Source organism: Recurvomyces mirabilis (genome assembly GCF_035927965.1).
Source record: "Recurvomyces mirabilis strain CCFEE 5264 chromosome Unknown scaffold_14, whole genome shotgun sequence".
NCBI classification, from domain to species: Eukaryota; Fungi; Ascomycota; class Dothideomycetes; order Mycosphaerellales; family Teratosphaeriaceae; genus Recurvomyces; species Recurvomyces mirabilis.
The window spans coordinates 196,156-218,859 of record NW_027041948.1 but is presented as its reverse complement, the minus strand read 5'-3'; the positions used below and the strand labels follow the sequence as shown (position 1 = coordinate 218,859).

The window sequence follows — 22,704 nt, the reverse complement described above, 5'->3', positions numbered from 1 at the left end:
ATTTCAACGCGTTCTTCTTGACTTCGCGCTCTTGCAGCTATCTATCTCCTATCTGCTACCTTTGCCAACGGATTTCGAACCTTCGCCTTTGTTTCACAAAGCATAACATTGTCATACTGATGTTCTAGATGCAACATCCCCAAGCAGCGACCATCACACCACTGTCCTCCATTGACCACGCATCCACCTCCTCCTTGTTCACGACCTAGACCTAGAAACCGCAGGAGATCTAGACCCATGACTTCACACACCAGGGATACCTGTCCACACGCGTGAACCGCTGGACAACGCTTTCTTTGTTGATTCGCCATATCCGCTTCGCCTACTGTTGTCCAACTGAGTAGGCTCGAAGCTGTTGAGCCGCAAACGGAGCCGAGAACAACAAGTCGATGCTGGGACAATTGGAGTGTGGCGGAGAGGTAGTGAATGGCGTATATAGCGGTGCCTGGGGGCACGTTGCCAAGACCTGAGGTGTTTTACTCGCTGGACCTCTTCTTGCCGAATCATACACAACACAACACAACACATACTGATACATATCGCTAAGCAACGCATCACAAACAGTATATTAGCGATAGGACCCATCACTCTGGATCTTCCTTTCTGCACAATCCTTTCACTCCATACATAACTTTGCCTCAGAAGATACCCCGGCATTCCTGAAGTGTCACACTCGCGTGGTAAACATTCATTCCTCGGGACCGGCACTTTTTCTCAAAGGTGAAACGGGCTCGTATTCTGAGACAAAGCCAAGGCTGCTCTGTGCTCTCTCCCGTCAGGTCAGGTCAGGTCAGGTCAGGTCAGGATGAAGAAGTTTGTGGCGGCGACTTTGATCGCTTTGGTGGGTATGATGGGTGTTGGGAGTACGATGGAGATGCCGCCTAGAGATGCGACGGCACCTTTTGGCAATGCGACGCATTATTTCGACAAGCAGGCGGGCAGAATGATGAAGCATTTCGCTGGCTGGAGCGACGGGACGTATTTCAAGGAGCAGGGCACGAATAAATCGATCAAGCATTTCGATTGCGATGTCACTCACGGCAAGGCCTCTGACCATTTCCAAAAGACGGTCCAGCGTCTTCACTCCGCTCACAAGAAAAGTAGCCAAGGTTCCCGTGCTGCGAGGTCGCTGGTTGAACGTCAGACTGTCGAGCCCGCGATTCAGGATATCCCCTTGTTCATTCACGTCATTACTACGCAAGCCGAAGCAGGCGTTATCACGCAACAGATGGCCAACGACCAAGCGGCTGCCTTGAACACCGTCTACAATAAATACGGCATCTCCTTCTCCCTCCAAGGCACAACCTTCACCGCCAACGACGCCTGGGCCGTCGTCGCCGGGGCCGACATGGATGCTTTGAAGCAGTCACTCCGTCAAGGAAGCTACAGCGCACTGAACCTCTACTTCCACACCGACCTCGATGGCGGTATGCTCGGGACCTGCACCCTCCCGTCCAACGTGCCCCCTGGATCAGCCCCGAGCGAATACTTCGAGGACGGCTGTAATTGCAACGCCTACACCATGCCCGGCAGCACCATGTACGGCTACAACCAAGGCATGACGGCCGTCCACGAAACAGGCCACTGGCTCGGTCTGCTCCACACGTTCGAAGGCTACGCTTGCTCGGGTAATGGCGATTTCATCGCCGATACGCCTTTTGAGAGCGTGTCGACGAATGGGTGCCCGGAGAGTCCGTGGAAGAACTCGTGTCCCGGTGTTTCTGGGGGTGATCCGATTAGGAATTATATGGATTATTCTGTTGATGCTTGTTATGCGCGGTTTACGGCGGGACAGTTGGCGAGGATTGGGACGATGTGGCAGCAGTATAGGCAGGGACAGTAGAAATTACTGGAGTTTCATGGGTGTGGTTCGCTGCGTTCACGATTATCGCATCGCATGACAAGAGACGGCCTTGGATATGGTACAGATTGGATGATGCTTGATGCATTGGATCGGCTTCTTTGTGAGTAGTGCTCGCTTCCTTGGGTGTGTATACTCCTCTTCTTGTATATATCTTACAGCTTGCATCACTGCCACTTCGTGTACTCCTTTGATTGTGGCCACCATACCGCACCTGTCTGCAACAACCTGGCGGTCAGCTCAGATGTCGTATATGTCTCGCAAACCCAGTCCACAGTCGATCCCCTTTCGGTTGCTTGTGAACATGTCGTAGGTTGGGTGCAAGTACCTTACAGCACGTAGATCGATTCGACTGACCACCATCCCGCTACCATCAGCAGTACGACCCGGCACGTAGCACCGCGGACGCATGTTGATGCAGGGAGTATTTTCCGCATCGCGATCAAGAATATGATCGTAAGATGTTGGGTCGGGAACTCCAATGCACAAAAGTCGTAGCCGGTTTAGTGGTGTGGTCTCGTCGCTCAGCAAGGCTTGCATTAGACCATCGGCCAAACGATCAATCCTTTCGCAGTATAATGCTTGCAATGCTGCGTTACAAGTACAGAGACCCCTCTGGCCGGCTAATACTGGCCAGTTGAGGATCCGTAAGTACTGCAAATGTCCTGCATCTCTGAAAACACGCTACACAATTTCAGTCCCTGCGCTCCTATCCCGCGGTGGATTCCCACTCACCATATAAAGTTCATTGTCTGCGCAATCTGCAAGCGTCTGGCCATCTTGAGGTACACCAAGGCTCATTCCCGGAAGCTCGATTGTAAGTTGCTCCAGCTTTGGGCAGTCTTCGATCACTTTATGTATTTGGTCCACGTTGTAGTAATGCTGAGATCCATTGTATGGATCATTAAAACTCAATTGCAAGCGCTCTAGCGTTGCCGCATGGTTTTCAAGCCAGTCGAGGCTTAAGGGCCGGTTGTTTCTTCTGCGTCAATCTGCAGGTATTTCAGCCCGCGGAAGCTGTTCAAAATCTGCTTACTGCCAGTAGCTCAATGGACATAACGTACGACAGTCGGATGCCACGAAGCCGCATGACCTTTCCAGATCGAAAATATGCAGCGATATGGTCGAGCAGGCGCTGGCAATTTTCGCAATCGTTCAAGCACAGCGTGGTCAGTTGCGTAAAGTCGATGAAGCTCGTCAATGTTAGCTCGATCACTGTGGCGTATCCGCCAAGGGACATTTCGGCGATGAAGTGGGAAGCACAAGACTAGGCAGAGCTGGCGCAAGCTATGTATAATGCGCGCACTGCCGCAGTAAACACTGCAAGTCGTCCGAGGTGAAGCCAATATGGTCGCGATCGTAGTCATCGCAGCGAGGAAGGTTCTGTAGGCGACGGAAGGTCCTGCTATGATGGCATATCAAGTGGACGTCAAGAGTCCGCAGCACTGGGGAAATGATGGTCGAGGGTAGGTGTGATTCCAGGAGTCCATGATTTGCACAGACTTTTGCATTGCACGGGACAAGAGGACATCACGATTCCTGTTTCTGCTCCTCCTCCCACCACTCCTTGAACACTCTCAGCCTCTCTGTTCTCTCCTTCGCCATAACCCTGCCGGTCTCCGTCTTCATCATACTTTCGACCTTCAACAACTTCTCATCAAAGTGGTCGATGCTACCCTGCAATCCTCTGTCGGGCGCCTTCACGGCCCCAAATGCGAACACTCTACCAATACCCAGAGCACCAATAGAATCAAGCCGATCAGCATCCTGGACAACAGCGAGCTCAGGATGCGCTGACACAATGGCTTTGACCAGACTCGGCCGCTTGATCTCGCTTGAGTAGGAGACGTGTTCGACTATCAACGCTACCTTGGCTGAAAACTTTGGGGGGCAGCCGTTCTTTGTAAGGACGTCTGAGATGAGCTGTTCTGCGTTTTCGCCAGGCTGAATGTACTTTCTGTCGCCTACATCGTGGAGTAAGGCTGCCAGTATGATGGCCTTGCTGTTATATGTCGTGGATGGGTTGGCAGCAGACTCCTTGGCCAGAATATGCTTGGCTGTGGCCAGAACTCGTAGTACGTGATTGAAGTCATGAGAGCAATCGTATCGTGACATGTACTGCTTTACATAGTCGTATATGCCGCAATAGAGCTGTGAGCTTTCGAAGTCGCGCCTCGGGGTCGAAGGTGGATCGACTTCGATGCTGGTAGATTGACGGGCTCCGATCTCAGTCTCTACTGATGACGATGATGCTGTCATCTTGCTGTGATATCCTAAGACAAGGAAAGTTCTGTTGATTTTATGATATTGTACAGGACCAAGAATGCACGAAAAACCTCGTGTAATGCTGCAAGCTTAGTACCAAGTTGCAGCCACAAATACCAAGACCCGCATTCATTGTATGACTATCTCCTTCCATCTCTGTGGTTTCGTTCAATGGCGCGGGAGCATGAATATTTGTGGTCGGAAAAGGAGTGAGAGTTGAAGTTTGACGCCTCATATCAGATCTCGGCGCCACATGTGGCTTTCGGCTGATCGACCGAGCCCTTTAAGATTCGGCGCGCGTGTTCGCCGGAGCCTCACAGCTTCACAAGCAGTTAAGTCAAGCATCACACGAGCAAAGTACATCACCATCTATCCTTCGAAGGACCACAAATCAACACCTTCATACTGCAAAGATGCCTGCGACCACCGCAGAGACTCTCAGTCTGGTCAATCGAACAGTGTCTGTTGCCCCGTTAGTGTTACTCAGCGCCGCCGACCATTATGGACGATCAGCGAAAGGCACGAGGAAGCGAGTAGTGGGTGTGGTGTTGGGGCAGAATGATGGGATCAATGTGCGGGTGTCGAACAGCTTCGCAGGTGGGCACAATTTCGAGAATGTATGACGAGGAATGAAGCTGATGTTGGATTACAGTACCGTTCGAGGAGGACGAGAAGGACCCATCAGTATGGTTTCTAGACCACAACTACGTCGAGAGCATGAACGACATGTTCAAAAAGGTCAACGCACGGGAAAAGCTGATAGGGTGGTATCACTCTGGACCAAAGCTAAGAGCGAGTGATCTGGAGATCAACGAGTTGTTCAAGCGTTATACCCCAAATCCTCTGCTCGTCATTATCGATGTGCAGCCGAAGGATGTGGGCGTACCAACGGATGCGTACTTTGCGGTGGAGGAGATCAAGGATGTGAGTACTGGTTGTAGCGCAGGATGAAATACGAGCTAACGACATCTAGGACGGCACAACCACATCGAAGACCTTCGTACACACGCCCAGCACTATCGAAGCAGAAGAAGCAGAAGAGATCGGAGTTGAGCACCTGCTACGAGACATTCGCGATGTTGCAGTCGGCACTCTTTCCACCCGCATAACCTCCCAACTACAATCACTGCAAGGTCTACATCTCCGATTACAGGATATCGGGCGGTACCTTCAAAAGGTGCTCGACGGCGACCTCCCTGTCAATCACGCAATCCTCGGCAACCTCCAAGACGTCTTCAACCTCCTACCCAACCTTAGCACACCCAAAGCCTCTAGCAAAGACCTTCCAACCATAAACGGCCAAGTCAATGGCAGCGTAGGCGTAAGCGGCGGCTCATCAGAGAATACGCAGCTCGCCAAAGCGATGTCAACCAAGACAAACGATCAACTCATGTCCATCTACCTTTCGAGCTTAATAAGAGCAATCACCGCTTTTCACGACCTCATCGAGAACAAGATTCAGAATAAGCGGACACAAGAGGATGAGGATGCGAAGAAAGATGAGGCGGAGAAAAGCGAGGAGCTCAAGAAGGAGGAGAAGCTTATGTGGAATGGGACATCGGAGAAGAATGATAAGGAGGCCAAGGAGGGCAAGGAGGCGGAGCCGAAGAAGGATGACAAGGGTGGGAAGAAGAAGAGCTGATGGGTATGGAAGTCTTAGTGAGAGGAAGCGAAGCACGAGCATAGATACATGCATACATGGCGCCACAGGGTCGCCTGCTGAACCGCTGCTCCACACAAGCAAGCAAACGTCCACCAAAAGCGGATACACTAGGTTGCATAGCTTTGCGTCGAGTATGTACAATTATAGTAGCGATGGCGCCGGTAGCGCTGTAAGATGTCTACAAGCCGGGCAACGTTGCTCCCATCAATCACCCCATCCAGCTGCCCAGCCCGCCATCTCCTCCAGTGACACATCGCGTTCCTCAACCATGTGAGAAAACATGCTACTGTGCTCAACCAGTACGCAGGCGAGGAGATGCTTGCATATTGGCATGTCTACGCCAAGTGTGAGGAGACCACCGAATGACCAGTCTGCTGTGGTTGAACTTCGATCGCGCTGTTGTGACGACAGTGCCTGGCTCTCCGGCATCGAGGCAGGAAATGCTGAGAAAGCAAAGGCTGGACAGGAGCAGCTCCAGGCGTTCAGGTGGACTTCGTAGTAGGTTGTATGCTCGTACGCAGCATTTCGGGAGCGAGAGTTGCTGTTGCGGGAAGCTTGTGCCTGGCCAGAGCGGACGTAGTATGTGCAGGGTGGTGTCCCAGATGGAAGAGCTGGTGCATCATTTCCCTCGTTGTGGTGATCTGGAGCAGGGCATCGCAACCGAGTGACTAGACCTCGATCGAGGAGGTCTAGCGCTGGAAGCAGCTCGTTCTGGAAGAGGACGTGAAGGGTCAGAAGGGACTGCTTCGAGTTGTCTAGGTTTGCGCTTTCGGTCTCATTTGGGTTGCGCAGCCCAGATATGAGTGCAGTGACGAAGTGGCGTGGCGACGGTAGGCTCTGCGTGTTCAGTCCCGCCGTGGACATGATGCTTCTCTATTTGGCATTCGGCATCATCAAGCAGTGTTGCGTCTGCACCTCATCACTTCGGTGTATATGCAGGACATATGAAGTGACGTTGAGGATAGAGCAACGGCCAGCTTGCTATCTAGACTTCACCTGTGAACTCATATCTGTAGTAACGATCTCAGCCCAAATTTTTGCAGGATACAAGTTCTTTGCAAGACTGATGCTCAGTATTGGATTTGACGAACCGAGTGCTACCTACTATTCTCTCACAAGCTGAGAGATCGCCAACCAGGACTGAAATTCCGCTCGAATACCTCGCTATCAGCTCTGGACTGGCGAGCGTTGGATCCTGCTGAATGTCCAATAATGTACACGATATACGATTTCTGCCTCTCAACTATACAACACGTGAAGTCAACAGTGCACATCTGGACGAGAAGGACCCTGCTTCGGCGCCGCGATAACCATAGATAACTCCCCGCAGCTGTGGCTAGAGTCAATGGCACATGCAGGATCACGGCTGAACCAATCGCAACGACATCCCACGATCCTGCAACGGCGGCAAGCAGGGCATGCAAGGCAATGTGTGGTTGTGACAGGAAGCTCGTTCAGCTCGTATCAGATGAGGTCGCCCTAATGACCAGCTCAGCTGTAGCTCGAGCTGCTTTGGCTGGTGTCCAGCCGCCCACACCAATTCTCGGCCTGAGACAATCTTCACATGCAAGTTTGCCTGAAGGGACCAGATGATTGCTGGATCGGTGTATAGTGGTTGCACAGCTATTGGACGCCTAGCACAGATGATTGTTTTCAGCCTTCGCGATTCCACATGGCGACATGCAATACTATGGCAATGTGCAGCATCACCGGAATAGGGTCAAGGTCGTTCCGAGTCGATATGTAATCGTCCGGACAGCCATTGACAGCCGACGGACACAGAGCTTGCGAGCTGCGGGCGCAGCATCAATGCGATCGCTTAGAAACGGTCTTTCAGGGCATGCATCGCGTCCCACGCAGCGTGGGCATCCGTTACTCCGCCGAAAGGTGTGCCTCGCAATCCAACAAGTCACGTCTAACCTTTGGACGAACAAAGCAGATGACCTATTAGACGCGGTCTTGTGTGGCGATGTGGCGCAGAATCTTGGAAGAACAACAAAGGCGTGACGTGGCAGGCATTGGACGAGCCTTTCTAAACAGAGGGGCGTTTGCGAACTCTGTCTCGTCGCGCAAGGACGGTATTCGGCCTCGCATGCCTCATCGAGCTGGCATTGCGATGAACTCTACAAAGATAGAGAGAGAATGTCGTAGATGACCGATCGCGAGGTGTGGCGAAGAGAGCGCCAAGCATTGATGAAAGCGGCGCGGACGGAAGTCCAATGACCCGATGGCAAGCTTTCGCATCTCCCACGCACTTCGTCTCTCACACGCATGAGTCACTACTGAGTCGCCCAAGCCAATGGATGCGACGTCCTGGAACCGCGGCTTACACGTCCTTCTCGCACGCAAACACTGGCTGGTCTCGACCAATCGCATCTGTCATGATGTCTGCGCCCGATTCATGGGTCGCCTCTCGGGCCCGATCGCACGCAATGGCAAGGGCGGACTCAATCTGTCAGCAGTCGCCTGGCGCATGTCGCAGCCTGACTGCGTATCTGCCTGTGTCATGCGGCACTCCTTGCGACACTGTGTGTTTGTGGCCTAGTAAAGAGCGAGCTCTTCCGTTGTATTCCATCGCCCGCGACGCTTGAAGGCTAAGTCGTTGTTGTCTTCACAGTCATCCACTGGCTGCCTAACTCGTAAATTGACATTACCATTCGTGGTCGCCGCACCAATTGCGCCGTGGTTGATTCACATCCCGTCACGCCCTTATCGGACTCACTCACACCGTGCTTAGGTATAAATACAATCGATTACTCAACTCCGGAATCTGAGCCAACATCGTCAGAGGAAGCCATTCGAACATCGCAGGAGCACGGACTTAGCGGACGTTTATCCGACTAGGCATACAGGACCGCGACTATAAGAACACTGGGTTCGCCACCGTTGACACGGCCTTTCCGAACATTGCCGCTCATCATTGCTATAATGTCAGACACGTCAGCGTTGCACGATTCATCGTCGCATGATATGGCTTCGTCGAAAGAAACCTCAGGCAGAGCAACTATCGGAGCAGGCCAACTACACACACCACAAGAACATCTACACCATAGCTTCTCACACGACAAGCCCTTCGACCCCTCGACACTGCTGCCTAACACCCTCTCGCCGCCAGCGTCGCCTAATTTCGTTCTAGCACCACAACCATCTGTCGACGAGCCCTTGTTCCCAGACACCGAAAGAGACGAAGCAGACCAGCCTCTCTTCGACAGCCAACAGTCGGAGTCTGCACGACCAAGCACATCGGAGGCCACACTACGGCGACATAGCACGTCAGAGCCGTCCAAGACCGTCAGAGTGCCGGGCACGCAAATCGTGCTCGAGAACAAGCCCTTGGCTGCTTACAATTACTTCCAAGGCTGCATGGCGCAGGTTGAGCGGATACGAGACGCAACGAGAAAGATGCCGGGGCTCGAGGGAACAAGATCGAAGAACATCCTCACTCGAGACCCAGAGACACGGAGAGCGTTGAGTCGACTCGACACTTTCGATAAGACGCTTCATCGTGTCGACCGGCCGTCACGAGTGACGAAGACGACAATCACACGAAGATCGATACCAGATCGCCATCAATCCTCCGAGCCAGCACTGCCGCGGGTGACGACCGCATCGCCTGGGCGGCCGGACACTCCTGAGCATGCGTCCAAGACAAGACCGGCTTCATCGAGACGATCTCGAACACCAAAGTCACAATCACAAACCGACTTCCTCGACAATGCTTTCCCGGACAAGAAACACAAGCGCTCAGCGCCGTCGAAGCACACACCATCGAAGGAGGACGACTTCAAGTGGCGCGATCTACCCGATTACGCCCCTTCAACCACTGACGCGCAATTGAAGTCACTCACTGCCCATTGGTCGAGTGGTGGGCCTCTTGACATCGATGATCAAATTGACGTTGAAGAGCTGCATGGCCGCGAATACGATGTCTGTCGGACACTACGTCTCAAGCCTGTGCAGTACCTCGCAACCAAGCGACGATTTTTCGTGGCGAAGGTGCAGTTCTTGAGCGAGGGGAAGACGTTCACCAAGACCGCAGCACAAAACGTCACCAACATCGATGTCAACAAGTCGAGTCGGCTGTGGGAAGCATTCAACAATGTGGGTTGGTTTGACAGTAAGCACTTCGCGGGGATTGAAGGAGTAAGAGGTGCTTCTGTCGATGCGATGGAGACTTAGATTCGCTACTTTCGGCAATAGAAGGAATTACAATGTTATGAGACACGGCAAGGCGTTATGGATGAACATCAGCGCACCGGATGCGCTTTCTGCACGACTTGGATGAGATTGGATGATCGCCTTTTAAGGCTTCGGATGCGCTTTACACGCAGGCGCTGTGGGATTACGATTGATGCTGTCACGATGCTGTGGCTTATGATACCCAACTCTGTAGACTGCACGACCTTCGTTCGTAGCTCGAGAACCAGACTTCTCGTTCTTGTACCTAATTGATAATACCTGCTCACATGCTCCTCTCCCAATGTCTCGCGCACGGGCTGGTAGTGAAGTGAATGCTGCTCGTAGATGCCACCTTGTCTCTACTCCGCTAAGCCCAAAATAGAGACCCTGCAGCTCCCTTTCCGACAACGAATTATATCGGCGCTAGGCCGTTCAGCTTAGGAACAGCAACAGCCTCATCCATCAAGGAGGTTTTAACGACCTTCTTCCCTTTCGTGTCCTTGTGTTATACCTGTTCTTTCACAACACTCCTTCAAAAATAATTTAACACCGTTGCCCGCGCTTACCTTAGAAGCGCTGGGGCTGGGACGTGACAGACACGGGAAAGCATTGACGTGTTGTACGACGCAGAAGGGATTGAAGCTGGTGGCCTTGCGGCGCTGTGGACAATCTTCGTTTTCTCACGCCTACGCGCAAGCACAATACTGTTTGTACTGAGGCATCAGAATGGCGGTCCAAGACGATGGGAGAGCTTCGGCGACAGGTGCGCAACAGGGTGATGTGAGGAGACGGAATGTTTCTGGCCAACCTAACGGGAATTATATCCCCAAGGAGTTGGATGACAAGATCGATGAGAAGACCAAGGAGAAGGTATACCACAGCACGCATTGGGCGTTGGAAATGAGAGTATACTGATATGTTATGGCCAGGCCACCTCCTTCCTCCAAACCCTCGACATATACGAACCCCTCATCGCCATCCTCATCTTCACAGCGGCCGCCTTCTTCACCCGTATGTGGAAGATCGGCATCTCCAACATCGTAACCTGGGACGAAGCCCATTTCGGCAAATTCGGCTCCCACTACCTCAAACGCGAATTCTACTTCGATGTCCACCCGCCTCTTGGTAAGATGCTGGTGGGTCTGTCGGGCTACCTGGCAGGCTACAATGGCTCCTTCGAGTTCAAGTCCGGCGAGGTCTATCCTGATGAGGTCAACTACACCTTCATGCGACTTTTCAACTCGGCTTTTGGTGCGCTGTGTGTGCCCCTGGCTTATTTGACGGCGAGGGAGTTGAAGTTTAAGAGGAGTACGGTCTGGTTGGTTACACTTATGGTGTTGTGTGAGAACAGCTATACGACTATCAGCCGATTCATTTTGCTGGACAGTATGCTTTTGTTCTTCACCTTCACCACAGTGTTCACATGGGCGAAGTTCCACAACCAGCGACATGATCCTTTTGGACCGGAGTGGGCACTCTGGCTGATGCTGAGTGGTGTCTCGATCGGATGTGTATGCAGTGTTAAATGGGTGGGTATGTTCGGTACTGCACTAGTTGGACTCTACACGATTGAGACGCTGTGGAACATGTTCGGCGATCTCAAGATGCCAAAGGTCACTCTGGCCGCGCATCTCGGCTTCCGAGTCGTGGGTCTGATTTTAATCCCGCTTGTGGTTTACATGTTCAACTTTTACCTACACTTCCTCATACTGGAGAACAGCGGCCCTGGCGACGCGCAGATGTCATCTCTCTTTCAGGCCAACCTCAGGGGTACAGAAGTCGGCAAGGACAGTCCTCTTGAGGTCGCATTCGGCTCGCGCGCCACACTGAAGAACATGGGTTACGGAGGTGGACTCCTGCACTCACACGTCCAGACGTATCCCGAGGGCTCTGGCCAACAGCAAATCACCTGCTATCACCACAAAGATGCGAACAATGACTGGTTCTTCTACCCGAACCGACATGAGCCCGAGTTCGACGAGAGCGCAGACCTCAAGTTTGTTGGTGACAAGGACACCATTCGCCTCATCCACGCACAGACCGGCCGCAACCTGCATTCTCACCAAGTCGCTGCGCCGGTGACCAAGGCCGACTACGAGGTATCATGCTACGGCAACACCACAGTTGGTGACACCAAGGACCACTGGATTGTTGAGGTTGTTGATGATGCCGCATCAAGTGACTACTCGAAAGTCCGCACACTGACAACGGCCTTCCGTCTCAAGCACGCCGATCTCAACTGCTGGCTTCGTGCTGGCAACGTGAACTTGCCACAATGGGGTTTCAAGCAGATTGAGACCTCCTGTGTCAAGGAGAATCATCCTCGCGACCCATACACCCACTGGAACGTCGAGTCGCACTGGAACGAGAAGCGTAAGTCATGATATGTCGCGAAGTACCGAGCACACACTGACAATTCTGCAGTCCCCGCCGGCGACCCAGGCTCTTACAAATCCCCCTTCCTCCGCGACTTCGTCCACCTCAACGTCGCCATGATGACCTCCAACAACGCCCTCGTCCCAGACCCAGACAAACAAGACGACCTCGCCTCCAAGCCCTGGCAATGGCCACTCCTGAACGTCGGTCTCCGCATGTGTGGCTGGGACGACCACATCATCAAGTACTTCCTCCTCGGCAACCCCCTCGTCTACTGGGGCTCCACGGCCTCCCTCGTCTTCTTCGTGGGCATGATCGCCTGGTACGCCATCCGCTGGCAACGCGGCTTCGACGAGCTCACATGGGAGCAAATCGAGTTCTTCCATTACGCGGGCGTCTACCCCGTCATCGGATGGTTCTTGCACTACTTGCCCTTCCTCGCGATGGCTCGTGTGACTTATGTGCACCACTACTACCCGGCGCTGTACTTCGCCATCTTGTGCTTCGGCTTCTGCTTTGATTGGTACACCCGCGACGCACCGAAGAATCTGAGGTGGGGGGCTGCGGCTGTGTTGTATGTGGGGACGATTTATCTGTTCTGGTTGTTTAGGGCGATATGCTTTGGGATGGAGGGGTCGCATACGCAGTGGAAGCACTTGAAGTGGCTGGACTCGTGGAAGATGACGGATTAAGGGGGAGAGTGATGTTTCATGATGGAGGAGGAGTGCAGTGGGAACATGGCAAAGCATGGGGCGGCGTAGTAGGCGTAGGGAGCAGGGGAAGCACGAGTTGTAACATTATGGGATCATGTTCAGCGGGGGGATAAAAGATACCAGTGATCTCTTCTACTGTCGTTTAGACATGCAGACCTTCCAGCTTACCGACGGCGACGGTCTGCTGCTGCTCATCTGGCCAATTAGTCTGTTCATGAATAAGCTTTGTCAGCCTTGTCGCGGCTTTGTTCGCCACATCATTCTTATGCAGCCTGGGTTGTACACGTGGTCTCGGGCAGGCAATCATCTCAGTGTCACACATCATTGCACTCGAGTCCACGGCTGCAATCAGTGACCGCAGTGACTCTTCTAATATCATCTTGCATGTGATCGATATCTCGACGAGTTTAGTGAATGACACTGCCTCCCAATCGGGCACTAGCGTTCCCGTGACTGCTTCTTAAGTTGTTAGTCAGTCAAAGAGGCGCGGGGCAGTCGCTGCCTGTCCTCCTGCGGGCTTACAAGTCGAGCTACCAGCCTACACCGCATCATCAACCTGCTACCTACTACAACAACTACTGACTTCACAGTACGATCTCACAAATACCACAACTCAGCAACCACCAACATCACCACCAGACCCGCCACGATGAGGAGCGCGTTCAAGGACGAGCACACGTTCGAGAAGCGCTCGGCTGAAGCGACCCGCATACGAAGCAAATACAGCGACCGCATCCCAGTAAGTATACCTATCCCTTATCGCGACCACAACCACCGCACCCATTTCGCACCAGTTCATACTCCCCTGCACAGCAATAGCTAACACATCCCTTCTTCAGGTCATCTGCGAAAAGGTCGAGAAGTCGGACATCGCGACCATCGACAAGAAGAAGTACCTCGTCCCCGCCGACCTCACTGTCGGCCAGTTCGTCTACGTCATCCGCAAGCGCATCAAGTTGTCGCCCGAGAAGGCCATCTTCATCTTCGTCGACGAGGTCCTGCCGCCCACCGCTGCGCTCATGAGCTCCATTTACGAGGAGCACAAGGATGAGGATGGGTTTCTTTATATCACGTAAGCGATACGTACAATACTTACACATCTAGGCCATGTCACATGCTAATACCCATATCACAGCTACTCCGGCGAGAACACCTTCGGCGAGGCATAGATGCACCCGTTGACCACCAATCCCCCAACATCCAACAACACCCATCACCTACGAGAAACCCTTTCCTGGAAAACGCATGGCGAAGATGCAATACTTGGACCCCTACGGATTGAAGATGGAGGTGTCATCCATCTCCTTGCGTTCACGGGCGTTAAGTTTGGCTACGAGAGAGCGAGAGAGAGGAGGAATGTGCTATGAAATCCTATGCGAGTACTTTTTACGATTCCCAAACCACACCCACAAACCCAAGAAGCACAATAGGCAGAGACTAGCGTGGACAATATGATTATTGGCAGCGAGCGAGGCATGTATTATGACGGAGGGAGAGGAGATGTGAGTAGAGTGCCTGGCTCAGGTAGCTGCTCCGTACGCTGTCCTGCTTCATTCTGGTTCGTGATCTCGTAGTAGTGACCTCTGCAGGGCGTGATTTGATCAGAATGGTCTGGCCTCATGTTCGGAACACGTGCAATTTTGCCTGAGACTTGGACATGGGATCATAATGTTGGACGTGAACGATCGATGTCCGGAGCTCATGCACACATCTATGACTCGTGCCTTCCTGTTTCGGAAACGATGCCAACGTGCCTTCCGGACTTGACGAGCTTCCAATGCTCGAACATCACGTCAGGTTTCCGCTGCTGCCGTAGAGAGTGAACCACGAGCAAGTGATAGAATCGGCTGACTAGCTTATATAAGCACACAAGCCAAAAGCTGGTTCAGAAGCGCACGCAGGCGAGAGACAAAGTCTACCCTTCCACCTCAACACTCAGCATCCTAACCTTCGATATTCCTCCCTCTCTCTCATGTAGCCCACCATCCCGCCCGATCTCGTGCCCAGGCCGAAGGACTCTCAAGCCCCAGCTTCTCGCACAGTGCCTGACCAGGCGACAGCAGGATTTCCGGGCCCGATCTCCATCTATCTTTCTGTGGCGTGGTGAGGAGATGTGGGATGAGTTTTCGCCTTCCGGATGCTGAGCGTTTGGATCTTGTCGTCTGTGGTGAATTGGTGGCGTCCTGGTGCTTGACGGCTTCTTCTGGCCTGACTATGGCGTTGTACACTCGTTCTGCTTCGGCTGTGTTGAGCACTGATAGGACGCCGGGAGTGTTCAGGGGTGTCTGTGGCTGAGGAGGATCGACTGATCTTGGCAGTTGGGTGCGATTAGGATCTCCTCGTGGTATGGGGTTGGATTGAGGTGCCATGATGGCTCCTGGTATGGTATGCTGAACTATTGGCGGTTGGAGAAGGAATGGTGGAAGTGCTGCGGCACCGTTCTCGCACAGTATTTGGCCGCTGGGGAGCTGGTAGACGGCCACTCCTGGCATTAGAGATCTGGCTCCTGGTGGTATGGGAAGGGCATGTAACGACGGCAAGGGTGTAGCAGTCTACGCTCCACCTTCCGTGGCTGGCGGTGTCCAGAGAGTGGCGCTGCTTCTCTGGGGTTGTGAGGGCGATGGGTGTGGGATGGACTCGGTATGGTTCAAGGTGTAAGCTCGTGGCGTGGTAGTAGGTGGACTTGGTTGGGTTGTCATGACTGGTCGGAAGCGTACGTCGAGTCGTGCCTGCTTCGTCCTTGGTGGATCAGCCGCTGCTACTTTGCTAGGTGGTCGGGTTGCCATTGATCGGGTGCGAGGCCGATGTGGTGGAGTGGCGCATTTCCCAGGACTTTCAGTGACTCTCATTGCCTCTTGAAGTGCTTCCGGTGGCTCGTTGTCTCCCTCTTGGGAAGAGGCAAACACTGGTGGCACCGACCCGGACGCGCGGGTCTCATTGATATATTCTGGCGGAGCTGAGTAGTGCTGCCGTGGTAGATCGTCTTCTCCAGATGAATAAGAGAAAAATGCTCTGCTATCGATGACATTGTCACCTAAGGTTCGAAGGTACTCTTCTTGCTGTTTCCCATCAGTATAAGCCTTGTTGCCGACCAGAGGGTTCGGTCGGATGTCAACCTGTCCAGAACAGTCCGACACATTGGGGCGGCGGCCACGCTCGTTCTGCACCGAAATCGGGGCTGGGAACAAGATATAAGGACCTGACCTGACACCAGCACCAGCTCCACGGATATCTCCCGCAACCCACTCTCGGATCACATACTTGACCAGCTTCTGGCGGTCGCCCGAGGGCCCACGAATGGCAATGCGGAGCTGGGAACCTTCAAACCCGACTCGTTGCATTTCGTCGACCTTGTCAACAATCGCTTGCCATTGCGCCAGCGCCCATTCAGGGTGAACGTCCCTCCAGTGGTTTGTCGCTTGCAGGTTACTGATGTAGCTCCGGAAGGCCTCCCTAGTCTCATGGCCATTGTTGAGTAAGGCGACGGACCAGAAGACTCTGAGTGAGTACCAGGGTACTTCGGTGTCTCCACCTGCGGTATTCTTGATGAAGAAGGGGGTTTGATTGCGCTCCCACTTGCTGTCTGTCTTTCGCCGTGGCATGGTCTGGTAGCTAGAGATAATGATGGATAAGCCTGGAGTAAAGTTGAAAAGTAAGCATAGTTAAGTGAGGTGAGGAGGGCTGCGATCCGGCCTTTCCCATCTATCTGCGTTGTACTTACCTACCGGACGCCACTTTGAGCTTTGCACAGGAGAGTAAGGCCGTTGACATCTTGCTCTAGTCCTGCGCCTGCCGAATGCATGGCTGCTTCTGACTCGGTAGAATACTCTTGCCCAATGCTTGTGCAATCTCATCCGGCTGAATAGCGAATTCTGCATTTCTCTTTGGCAAAGAATGACACAAAACTTTGAACATATCCAATTAATACTTTGTGCTTCTAACAAAAGAGCCGTCTCATCGTATTCCGCCCACACCGTGTGCCGAGTCAAACCACTCTCCCCCGGCTTTTCATCTGTCTGGATATCGTACGGCTCCTTTTGATCGTGTTTCGACCGACCTTGGACTCTCGTGAAGATCGGAGCCATGCTGTAAGCTCCTTCTATTCATCACGAAATATCCCCTGCTGGAAGTTCTCGTTGGTTCGGTCACTCGTCGGATTCAATGTCTGCATTACCGAAAGGTAATCGGGACTCGGCTGCTGGAAGTTTTGGGTATACTGCGTTGGTGAAACCTGTGGCACATACGGTAGACCCGGATTTGGCGGCACAGTACCATTCCATGACCATGGCTGTAAGGTCTGCACTTGTGGTCGCGCTTCCCAGGAGAAACCTCGTTCGTCGCTCGATTGGGCGGAATTGGGAAGCTCTGCATGATCTGATTGTAGGCGAAACTTGGCGTTGGCAAAGACCCGAGACTGGAAGAGCGGTCGAATGGCGTATGATTATGTTGCATCGAATGTGGATTGGAGATAGACCGCACACTCACCTGGGGCGCTCTGCATGCTTCCCGCACTATCTGACTTGAGGAAGCATGCGAGGCGGACAGAGATGGAATTGTCTCCTGCTGTCCTAGGCGAGTCGTCGCAGTATGCTCAGGCTCCATGTGTTGCACGCCTTTATCATCCACAAATACCAAAGACCGTACACCCGACAGCTTCCCACTCAGCAGCCTCTCAACCGCAAGCTGATAGTAGTATTCCTGCTCAGATGCGAATTCCACAACGCACATAATAATTGCCTGGTACTGTGGCCACGTGCTCCGAAAATGTGACCAGTCCACTCGCCGCGTACGATCCCATGGGGACTTTCGCGTAGCGCTGCAGAGCGCTTTTCAGAATCGCAAGCACTCATTCGGTATCAGCTGCTCTCGCGCCGGGCCCGTGGTCATTATCGCCAGAACAAGCAAATCGCCCAGTGTAGCTTTTATGAGCGGCCACCACCATCGCGAGACCCTTCCTCTGTTGGGTATCTCCACGACCTCACAGGGTCAAATAGCGTCCCGTCCGTTGGTAATGGTCTCTTCGGAAGCCCTGCGTGAAGGAGGTCTTCGATCGCCTTGTCGCAGAAATCGAACATATGTGCTCTGAGTCCGCGTTTGTCCTCCGCACGCTCTAGTACGGCTTGCCACTGCAGCCAAGCCAGGTTGAGATCATATGATGCCACTGCACTGGCGGGGCCAGGACACAACTGGTGTATGCCCGGTACGAGACAGTCGAAGTGTTCACGCTCCTCTGCAGCGCGAGACATCTGTCCTGATCCCGCCCGACGCTTCTCGTCCGTCAACCTCACGACGACCTGCCAGAACGTCCTGGCGGACTCCTGATCAGCAGGAGAAGGTGGACTGGGGTTGGGAAAGCTCATATTCGAAGAAATAGACGGCACGTATAGCTTGAGTGTGCCACCGATACCAGATAGAAATTTGATTTTTGACGTCGAATGGAGAGTATGCTGTTTTGTGAATGAGGCCATGATGGAAACAATCGCTATGCGGGATGTAGTCTGGGCCGCTCTTTGGCTGGAAGTCGCGGCTACGAGCAGGCAGTGGCAACCGCAAAAGCCCAGACAGTCGCCACTCACAGCGATTGCTCCTCGTTACGTAGTGGCTGCAAGAGCGAGGTACCGTCGAGCACATTTGGATCCGACAATAGCAAGATTTAGCACGTCTCCTTGTTCATGTGATATGACTTATGCTACACGTACACTATATCAGCGCCCATTCGCCACGCCTCAAACTCCACGCCATGCCTCGTCCGATATCATACACGACCCTCTCACGAATCCACCTCCATCCCCTCACCCTCACCACCCTCAGGCCGTTCGAACGTAGTCTCAAGCCAATTCGCAATCTCCTGCCCCTCGTACATCTTGAAATTCTCATCCACGCCAGCAACGCCTAGACTGGTGTTCTCAATCGTGAGCTCCTTGTCCTGTGCCAGACTATCCTTCAACGCCCTAAGCGCGTGCTTGATCAACTCCTCCCTCGAACTGCCCTCGAACTCATCGAGATTCCTCTCCAGATACGTCCTAGCCATTTGACTTCTCGCTCCGATCCCGCAAGCCACCATTTCCTGCGTCACACCACTTGGCTGGAACTCGAAAAGATGTGGTCCCTTCTGATCCACACCCGCGATCAGCAGTCCGACGCCATAAGGTCGTTTGCCGTAGTGTTGTGTGTTCGTCTGCGCACGATCACCGATTCGTGATGTGATTTCGGAAAGTGGGATAGGGCGGTCGTAGGTCAGGCGAGAGGCGAGGGATTGTTGTTTCATAAAGTTTGAAAGGACGCGAGCATCGGAGGCGAGGCCGGCGAGGGCGATACCGTAGTGGGTGTCTATCGGGATGATCTTCTTTTGGTAGGAGGAGAGTTCTTCTGCGTTGCGCTGGGGAGATAGGTTAGTTGGTTGTGAGATGGTTTGACATGGTGTGGGTATGTACCTTGAGTGCTGCGAGGACCGCATGTGTCTTGCTGACTATGCCCACGACTACTGATCCTTGCTTGACGGCTTCTTGTGCGTACTCGACCTGGAAGATGCGGCCTTGGGGGGAGAAGGTGACGGAGCTGGCTGTTTGTTAGCATTTATCATTGTACCTAAGGGTCGTCATGTGCTCACTCGTTATCGTAATTGTTTCTGAACATCTCGGCGGCTGCGAGAGGGTTTCAAGATTATTTTAGGGGATGTACGGACAGGTTATGGACGATGATATGACTTTAGCGGATATCATCTACCACCGTAGCTGGAGGCAGAACATCGACGCGCATGAGCTAGCGGTCCAAGCTCCAATGAGGCTCTGCGGACAAACTCCCGCCGAAGACGCCGAGGTAGCCACTCTCGAAGCAAGCTGCTGCGGCGATGAGCACATTACCATATCAAAGCAGCAGGCGACGAGACAGACCACGACAACACCTGGCAGGCTAGACAACCACTGAACGGCTGGACTTTACAGCCGATTGCCATCCAGCACTACGAGAACAATAGTGACCCTCCAAGGCCATTACAACGCTCGCGCGACAGCCTAAGACCAAACAACCCCAGTCTCGAACGATCGCAAAGCGTATGCGGCAAAGATGGCAGCAGGGCTTCGAACAATCGTCATCCTCTCTTTTGTACGATTCCCTGTCCAGCATTACCACCAGCAATTTACAACCATTAACACGTGAACACAGTTCCTCGCCATAGGCTTCATGCTGTGCATCCTCTCCTCCGCCCTCTACCACAACTTCCTCCCCCTACTTGTAGTGGCAACCTACATCCTCGCACCGGTACCGAACTGGCTATGCAGCAAAGCCGAAAACCGCGATGATTTCATGGATAGTGGGAGCAGTGGGATAGCTGAGCTGGGAAGATTTATCACTGGTGCTTTTGTGGCTATGGGAATTGGTGAGTCGGTCGCAGGGAGGAATACCATGGTGTGTAAAGACAGAGCTAATGCAGTGTCTTACAGCACTCCCTGTGGTCCTGGCACATTGCCACTTGATCCAGTTCGAAGCGATGGCGATGAGTATTGTTGGTGGACTACTGATCTACAGCACGATCATCAGCTTCACCATGTTCTTCACCCAGGAAGAGGAGTTTTGAGCCCACTTTTCGACGCGTTGTCGTTCTGCGATAGCCATTATTTCTCTACTTGTACATTCGTACAAATATGGCATTCTCTGTATAATTTGGCGCCAACAACGCCTTACGATGTTCAGTTCTGAACGACTTCGTGGATACTATTCAAGGTTGATGGTAGTATGCTATGCTAACCGTGTCACTCTCGTGCAACATCCTGTCTTATCAGAACAGCCCGCTCGACGAAATTCCGCCTCTTCCTGATCGACCGCCACGAGTGCTGACCTGTTCCCCCGGAATCTGCTGCAGGTCACGGCAATGATCACCACTCTTCACAAATTTAACCACCACCTAATCTCGAATCCTTCGACCACTTTCCTGACTCGGTCGTCATCATGCAGGGGTAGCAGAAGAAAGTCCTCACCATCCCACGTGAAGCACGGATACCTCTTCTCAACGCAATCCTTGCATGCATACTTCCCCTCACACCCGAAGCGCCACCTCGCGCCCTTGCCCTGCATCTTTCTCGTGACGCACGGCGTCGCACTCTTCCTCCCAGACTTCTTCTTGAACTCCCACTGCCAATACAACCCCTTCAGCTTCTCCCAGATATTCTTGACATCCTCAATCTTATCCCAGAGCTCGGCGCAGGTGCCCTTCAGGTCCTTGTGAGCGAAGCCTCCTGGAATGCCGTTGACGTCGTATTCCGTCACTATGTCGAACTTGAAATGGTATGCACCTTCGTCCATGCTGCTGTCGCTGTGCTTTCTTTTTGACGTCGGGTCTTCGAAATCGCTGAGTTGGAGATCGTCAAGCTCGTTCTGGTCGATACGTTCCACCACTACCGAATTGCCGTTTTCTCCTTGCTCTCGCTCGGGCTCCGGGCTTCCAAAGTTGCTCAACTCGACTTCATCCGAGTCATAGTCATCGACCTCATTGTATAGTGTTCGCTTCCGCTTCTTCGTTGGTGGCAGGTTTCGAAAAGCCGCTGTCTTAACAGGAGTCGTTTTGCTTGGCTTTGGTGCAGGCCGAAAGGACAGAATGGCACGCTGGGTGGGCATCGCACTTGAATCCTTGGAGTTGAGTACGTTCTGGCTGCCTCGTAATGATGGCGCCATGCCGAAAGGCAAACAGGTCGACTTGGGCGGTGGAGCTTGAGTGAAAAGCGAGCGACCAGCAGCGTCGACCTCATCATCATCTCGGTCTTCGTAGCCCAGATCCGCTTTTCTACCATTTGAATGACCCTGCAACCTAGAGAGCTCCATGTTGGCGGCTGCGAGCTGCCTGCTCAAGCCTGCAGAGCGCTCGTTAGCCGCCTGTGCCTCATCTTGAGCCTTCTTGAGGAGAGCAGAAGCTGGAGGAGCTGTTGCTGCTTGCGGATGGGCGGAGACGGGGTGGGTAGAAATTGCTAGACGAGCTTGCAACTGCTCGGCTTGGTCCCTCGACTTCTTGGCCTCCTGGGTGTAGTAGTCCTGCGCGTCTTGCATGCGTTGATGTGCTGCATCAAGCTTGCTCTGCAGCTCTGTAATTTCCTCCTTGGCAAGCTTCAGCTGAAGTCGTCTCTTCGACGCCTCATCCTCGTGAGCCGTCGAGAACGAGATCGTGCGTTGCGGTGCCAGAGACTGCTGAGCACGTAGACTGGCGAGTTGCTGCCTTGAGGTCGAAAGCTCATGTTGGAGGCTCACGGCTTCGATGTCGGAAGCGGTTTTGTAAGCCTTGAGCCTTTCGATGGTGTTGTCTTGCTGCTCGAGCTGGCGCCGCTGCTCGTCGGCAAGGGTCCGGAAGTGCGCCATGTCAGACCCTGAGGCTGTGTCGGTAGAAGGACGTGATATTGTGGGTCGTGATGGATTGGACGGACTGTGTGGTTCGTATATGGACAATGACCCTTGTCGGAGACCTGCTTCACGCATACGGTTCTCAAGGCGAGACATGATTGCGATAGATCGTTGCCGCAAAGCAACAGACACTCTTTGTACTGCCCCTTCCACTAGTCTAGGTGGACGATGAACATATATCTTCAGTCCACGCTTCGCATGAAGCGGCCTAGCTTTACTATGTTTCATTGTGAATGGTAAAATCGCTAACTAAAAGGCCG

General features: G+C 53.1%; 11 protein-coding genes across 11 annotated transcripts; 6 read left to right on the top strand and 5 right to left on the bottom strand.

Moving 5' to 3' along the window:
- Positions 1-805: 805 nt before the first annotated feature.
- Positions 806-1,843, top strand: LTS14_005720 (uncharacterized protein; the record flags this gene model as incomplete). Its single annotated transcript, XM_064838418.1, has 1 exon — positions 806-1,843. One exon carries the CDS (start codon positions 806-808, stop codon positions 1,841-1,843), a length of 1,038 nt encoding a protein of 345 aa, XP_064693872.1.
- A 1,548-nt stretch (positions 1,844-3,391) lies between these two features.
- On the bottom strand, positions 3,392-4,120 carry LTS14_005719 (uncharacterized protein; the record flags this gene model as incomplete). The annotated part of the gene is made up of 1 exon (XM_064838417.1): positions 3,392-4,120. One exon carries the CDS (start codon positions 4,118-4,120, stop codon positions 3,392-3,394), a length of 729 nt encoding a protein of 242 aa, XP_064693871.1.
- Positions 4,121-4,539: 419 nt separating this feature from the next.
- On the top strand, positions 4,540-5,768 carry RPN8 (proteasome regulatory particle subunit; the record flags this gene model as incomplete). Its single annotated transcript, XM_064838416.1, has 3 exons — positions 4,540-4,723; positions 4,779-5,050; positions 5,100-5,768. The coding sequence occupies 3 exons, from the start codon at positions 4,540-4,542 to the stop codon at positions 5,766-5,768; spliced, it is 1,125 nt and encodes a 374-aa protein (XP_064693870.1).
- A 2,949-nt stretch (positions 5,769-8,717) lies between these two features.
- On the top strand, positions 8,718-9,936 carry LTS14_005717 (uncharacterized protein; the record flags this gene model as incomplete). The annotated part of the gene is given in 2 exon segments (XM_064838415.1): positions 8,718-9,894; positions 9,908-9,936. 2 exon segments carry the CDS (start codon positions 8,718-8,720, stop codon positions 9,934-9,936), a joined length of 1,206 nt encoding a protein of 401 aa, XP_064693869.1.
- A 758-nt stretch (positions 9,937-10,694) lies between these two features.
- Positions 10,695-13,036, top strand: PMT2 (Protein O-mannosyltransferase 2; the record flags this gene model as incomplete). Its single annotated transcript, XM_064838414.1, has 3 exons — positions 10,695-10,838; positions 10,898-12,341; positions 12,393-13,036. 3 exons carry the CDS (start codon positions 10,695-10,697, stop codon positions 13,034-13,036), a joined length of 2,232 nt encoding a protein of 743 aa, XP_064693868.1.
- Positions 13,037-13,706: 670 nt separating this feature from the next.
- Positions 13,707-14,226, top strand: ATG8 (ubiquitin-like protein atg8; the record flags this gene model as incomplete). The annotated part of the gene is made up of 3 exons (XM_064838413.1): positions 13,707-13,796; positions 13,897-14,129; positions 14,193-14,226. 3 exons carry the CDS (start codon positions 13,707-13,709, stop codon positions 14,224-14,226), a joined length of 357 nt encoding a protein of 118 aa, XP_064693867.1.
- A 1,383-nt stretch (positions 14,227-15,609) lies between these two features.
- On the bottom strand, positions 15,610-16,859 carry LTS14_005714 (uncharacterized protein; the record flags this gene model as incomplete). The annotated part of the gene is made up of 2 exons (XM_064838412.1): positions 15,610-16,669; positions 16,783-16,859. 2 exons carry the CDS (start codon positions 16,857-16,859, stop codon positions 15,610-15,612), a joined length of 1,137 nt encoding a protein of 378 aa, XP_064693866.1.
- Positions 16,860-17,979: 1,120 nt separating this feature from the next.
- On the bottom strand, positions 17,980-18,525 carry LTS14_005713 (uncharacterized protein; the record flags this gene model as incomplete). Its single annotated transcript, XM_064838411.1, has 1 exon — positions 17,980-18,525. One exon carries the CDS (start codon positions 18,523-18,525, stop codon positions 17,980-17,982), a length of 546 nt encoding a protein of 181 aa, XP_064693865.1.
- Positions 18,526-18,827: 302 nt separating this feature from the next.
- On the bottom strand, positions 18,828-19,693 carry PRE5 (Proteasome subunit alpha type-6; the record flags this gene model as incomplete). The annotated part of the gene is made up of 3 exons (XM_064838410.1): positions 18,828-19,436; positions 19,492-19,615; positions 19,668-19,693. 3 exons carry the CDS (start codon positions 19,691-19,693, stop codon positions 18,828-18,830), a joined length of 759 nt encoding a protein of 252 aa, XP_064693864.1.
- A 546-nt stretch (positions 19,694-20,239) lies between these two features.
- VPS55 (Vacuolar protein sorting-associated protein 55) lies at positions 20,240-20,633 on the top strand (the record flags this gene model as incomplete). The annotated part of the gene is made up of 2 exons (XM_064838409.1): positions 20,240-20,435; positions 20,500-20,633. The coding sequence occupies 2 exons, from the start codon at positions 20,240-20,242 to the stop codon at positions 20,631-20,633; spliced, it is 330 nt and encodes a 109-aa protein (XP_064693863.1).
- Positions 20,634-20,941: 308 nt separating this feature from the next.
- LTS14_005710 (uncharacterized protein) lies at positions 20,942-22,540 on the bottom strand (the record flags this gene model as incomplete). The annotated part of the gene is made up of 1 exon (XM_064838408.1): positions 20,942-22,540. The coding sequence occupies one exon, from the start codon at positions 22,538-22,540 to the stop codon at positions 20,942-20,944; it is 1,599 nt and encodes a 532-aa protein (XP_064693862.1).
- Positions 22,541-22,704: the final 164 nt, after the last annotated feature.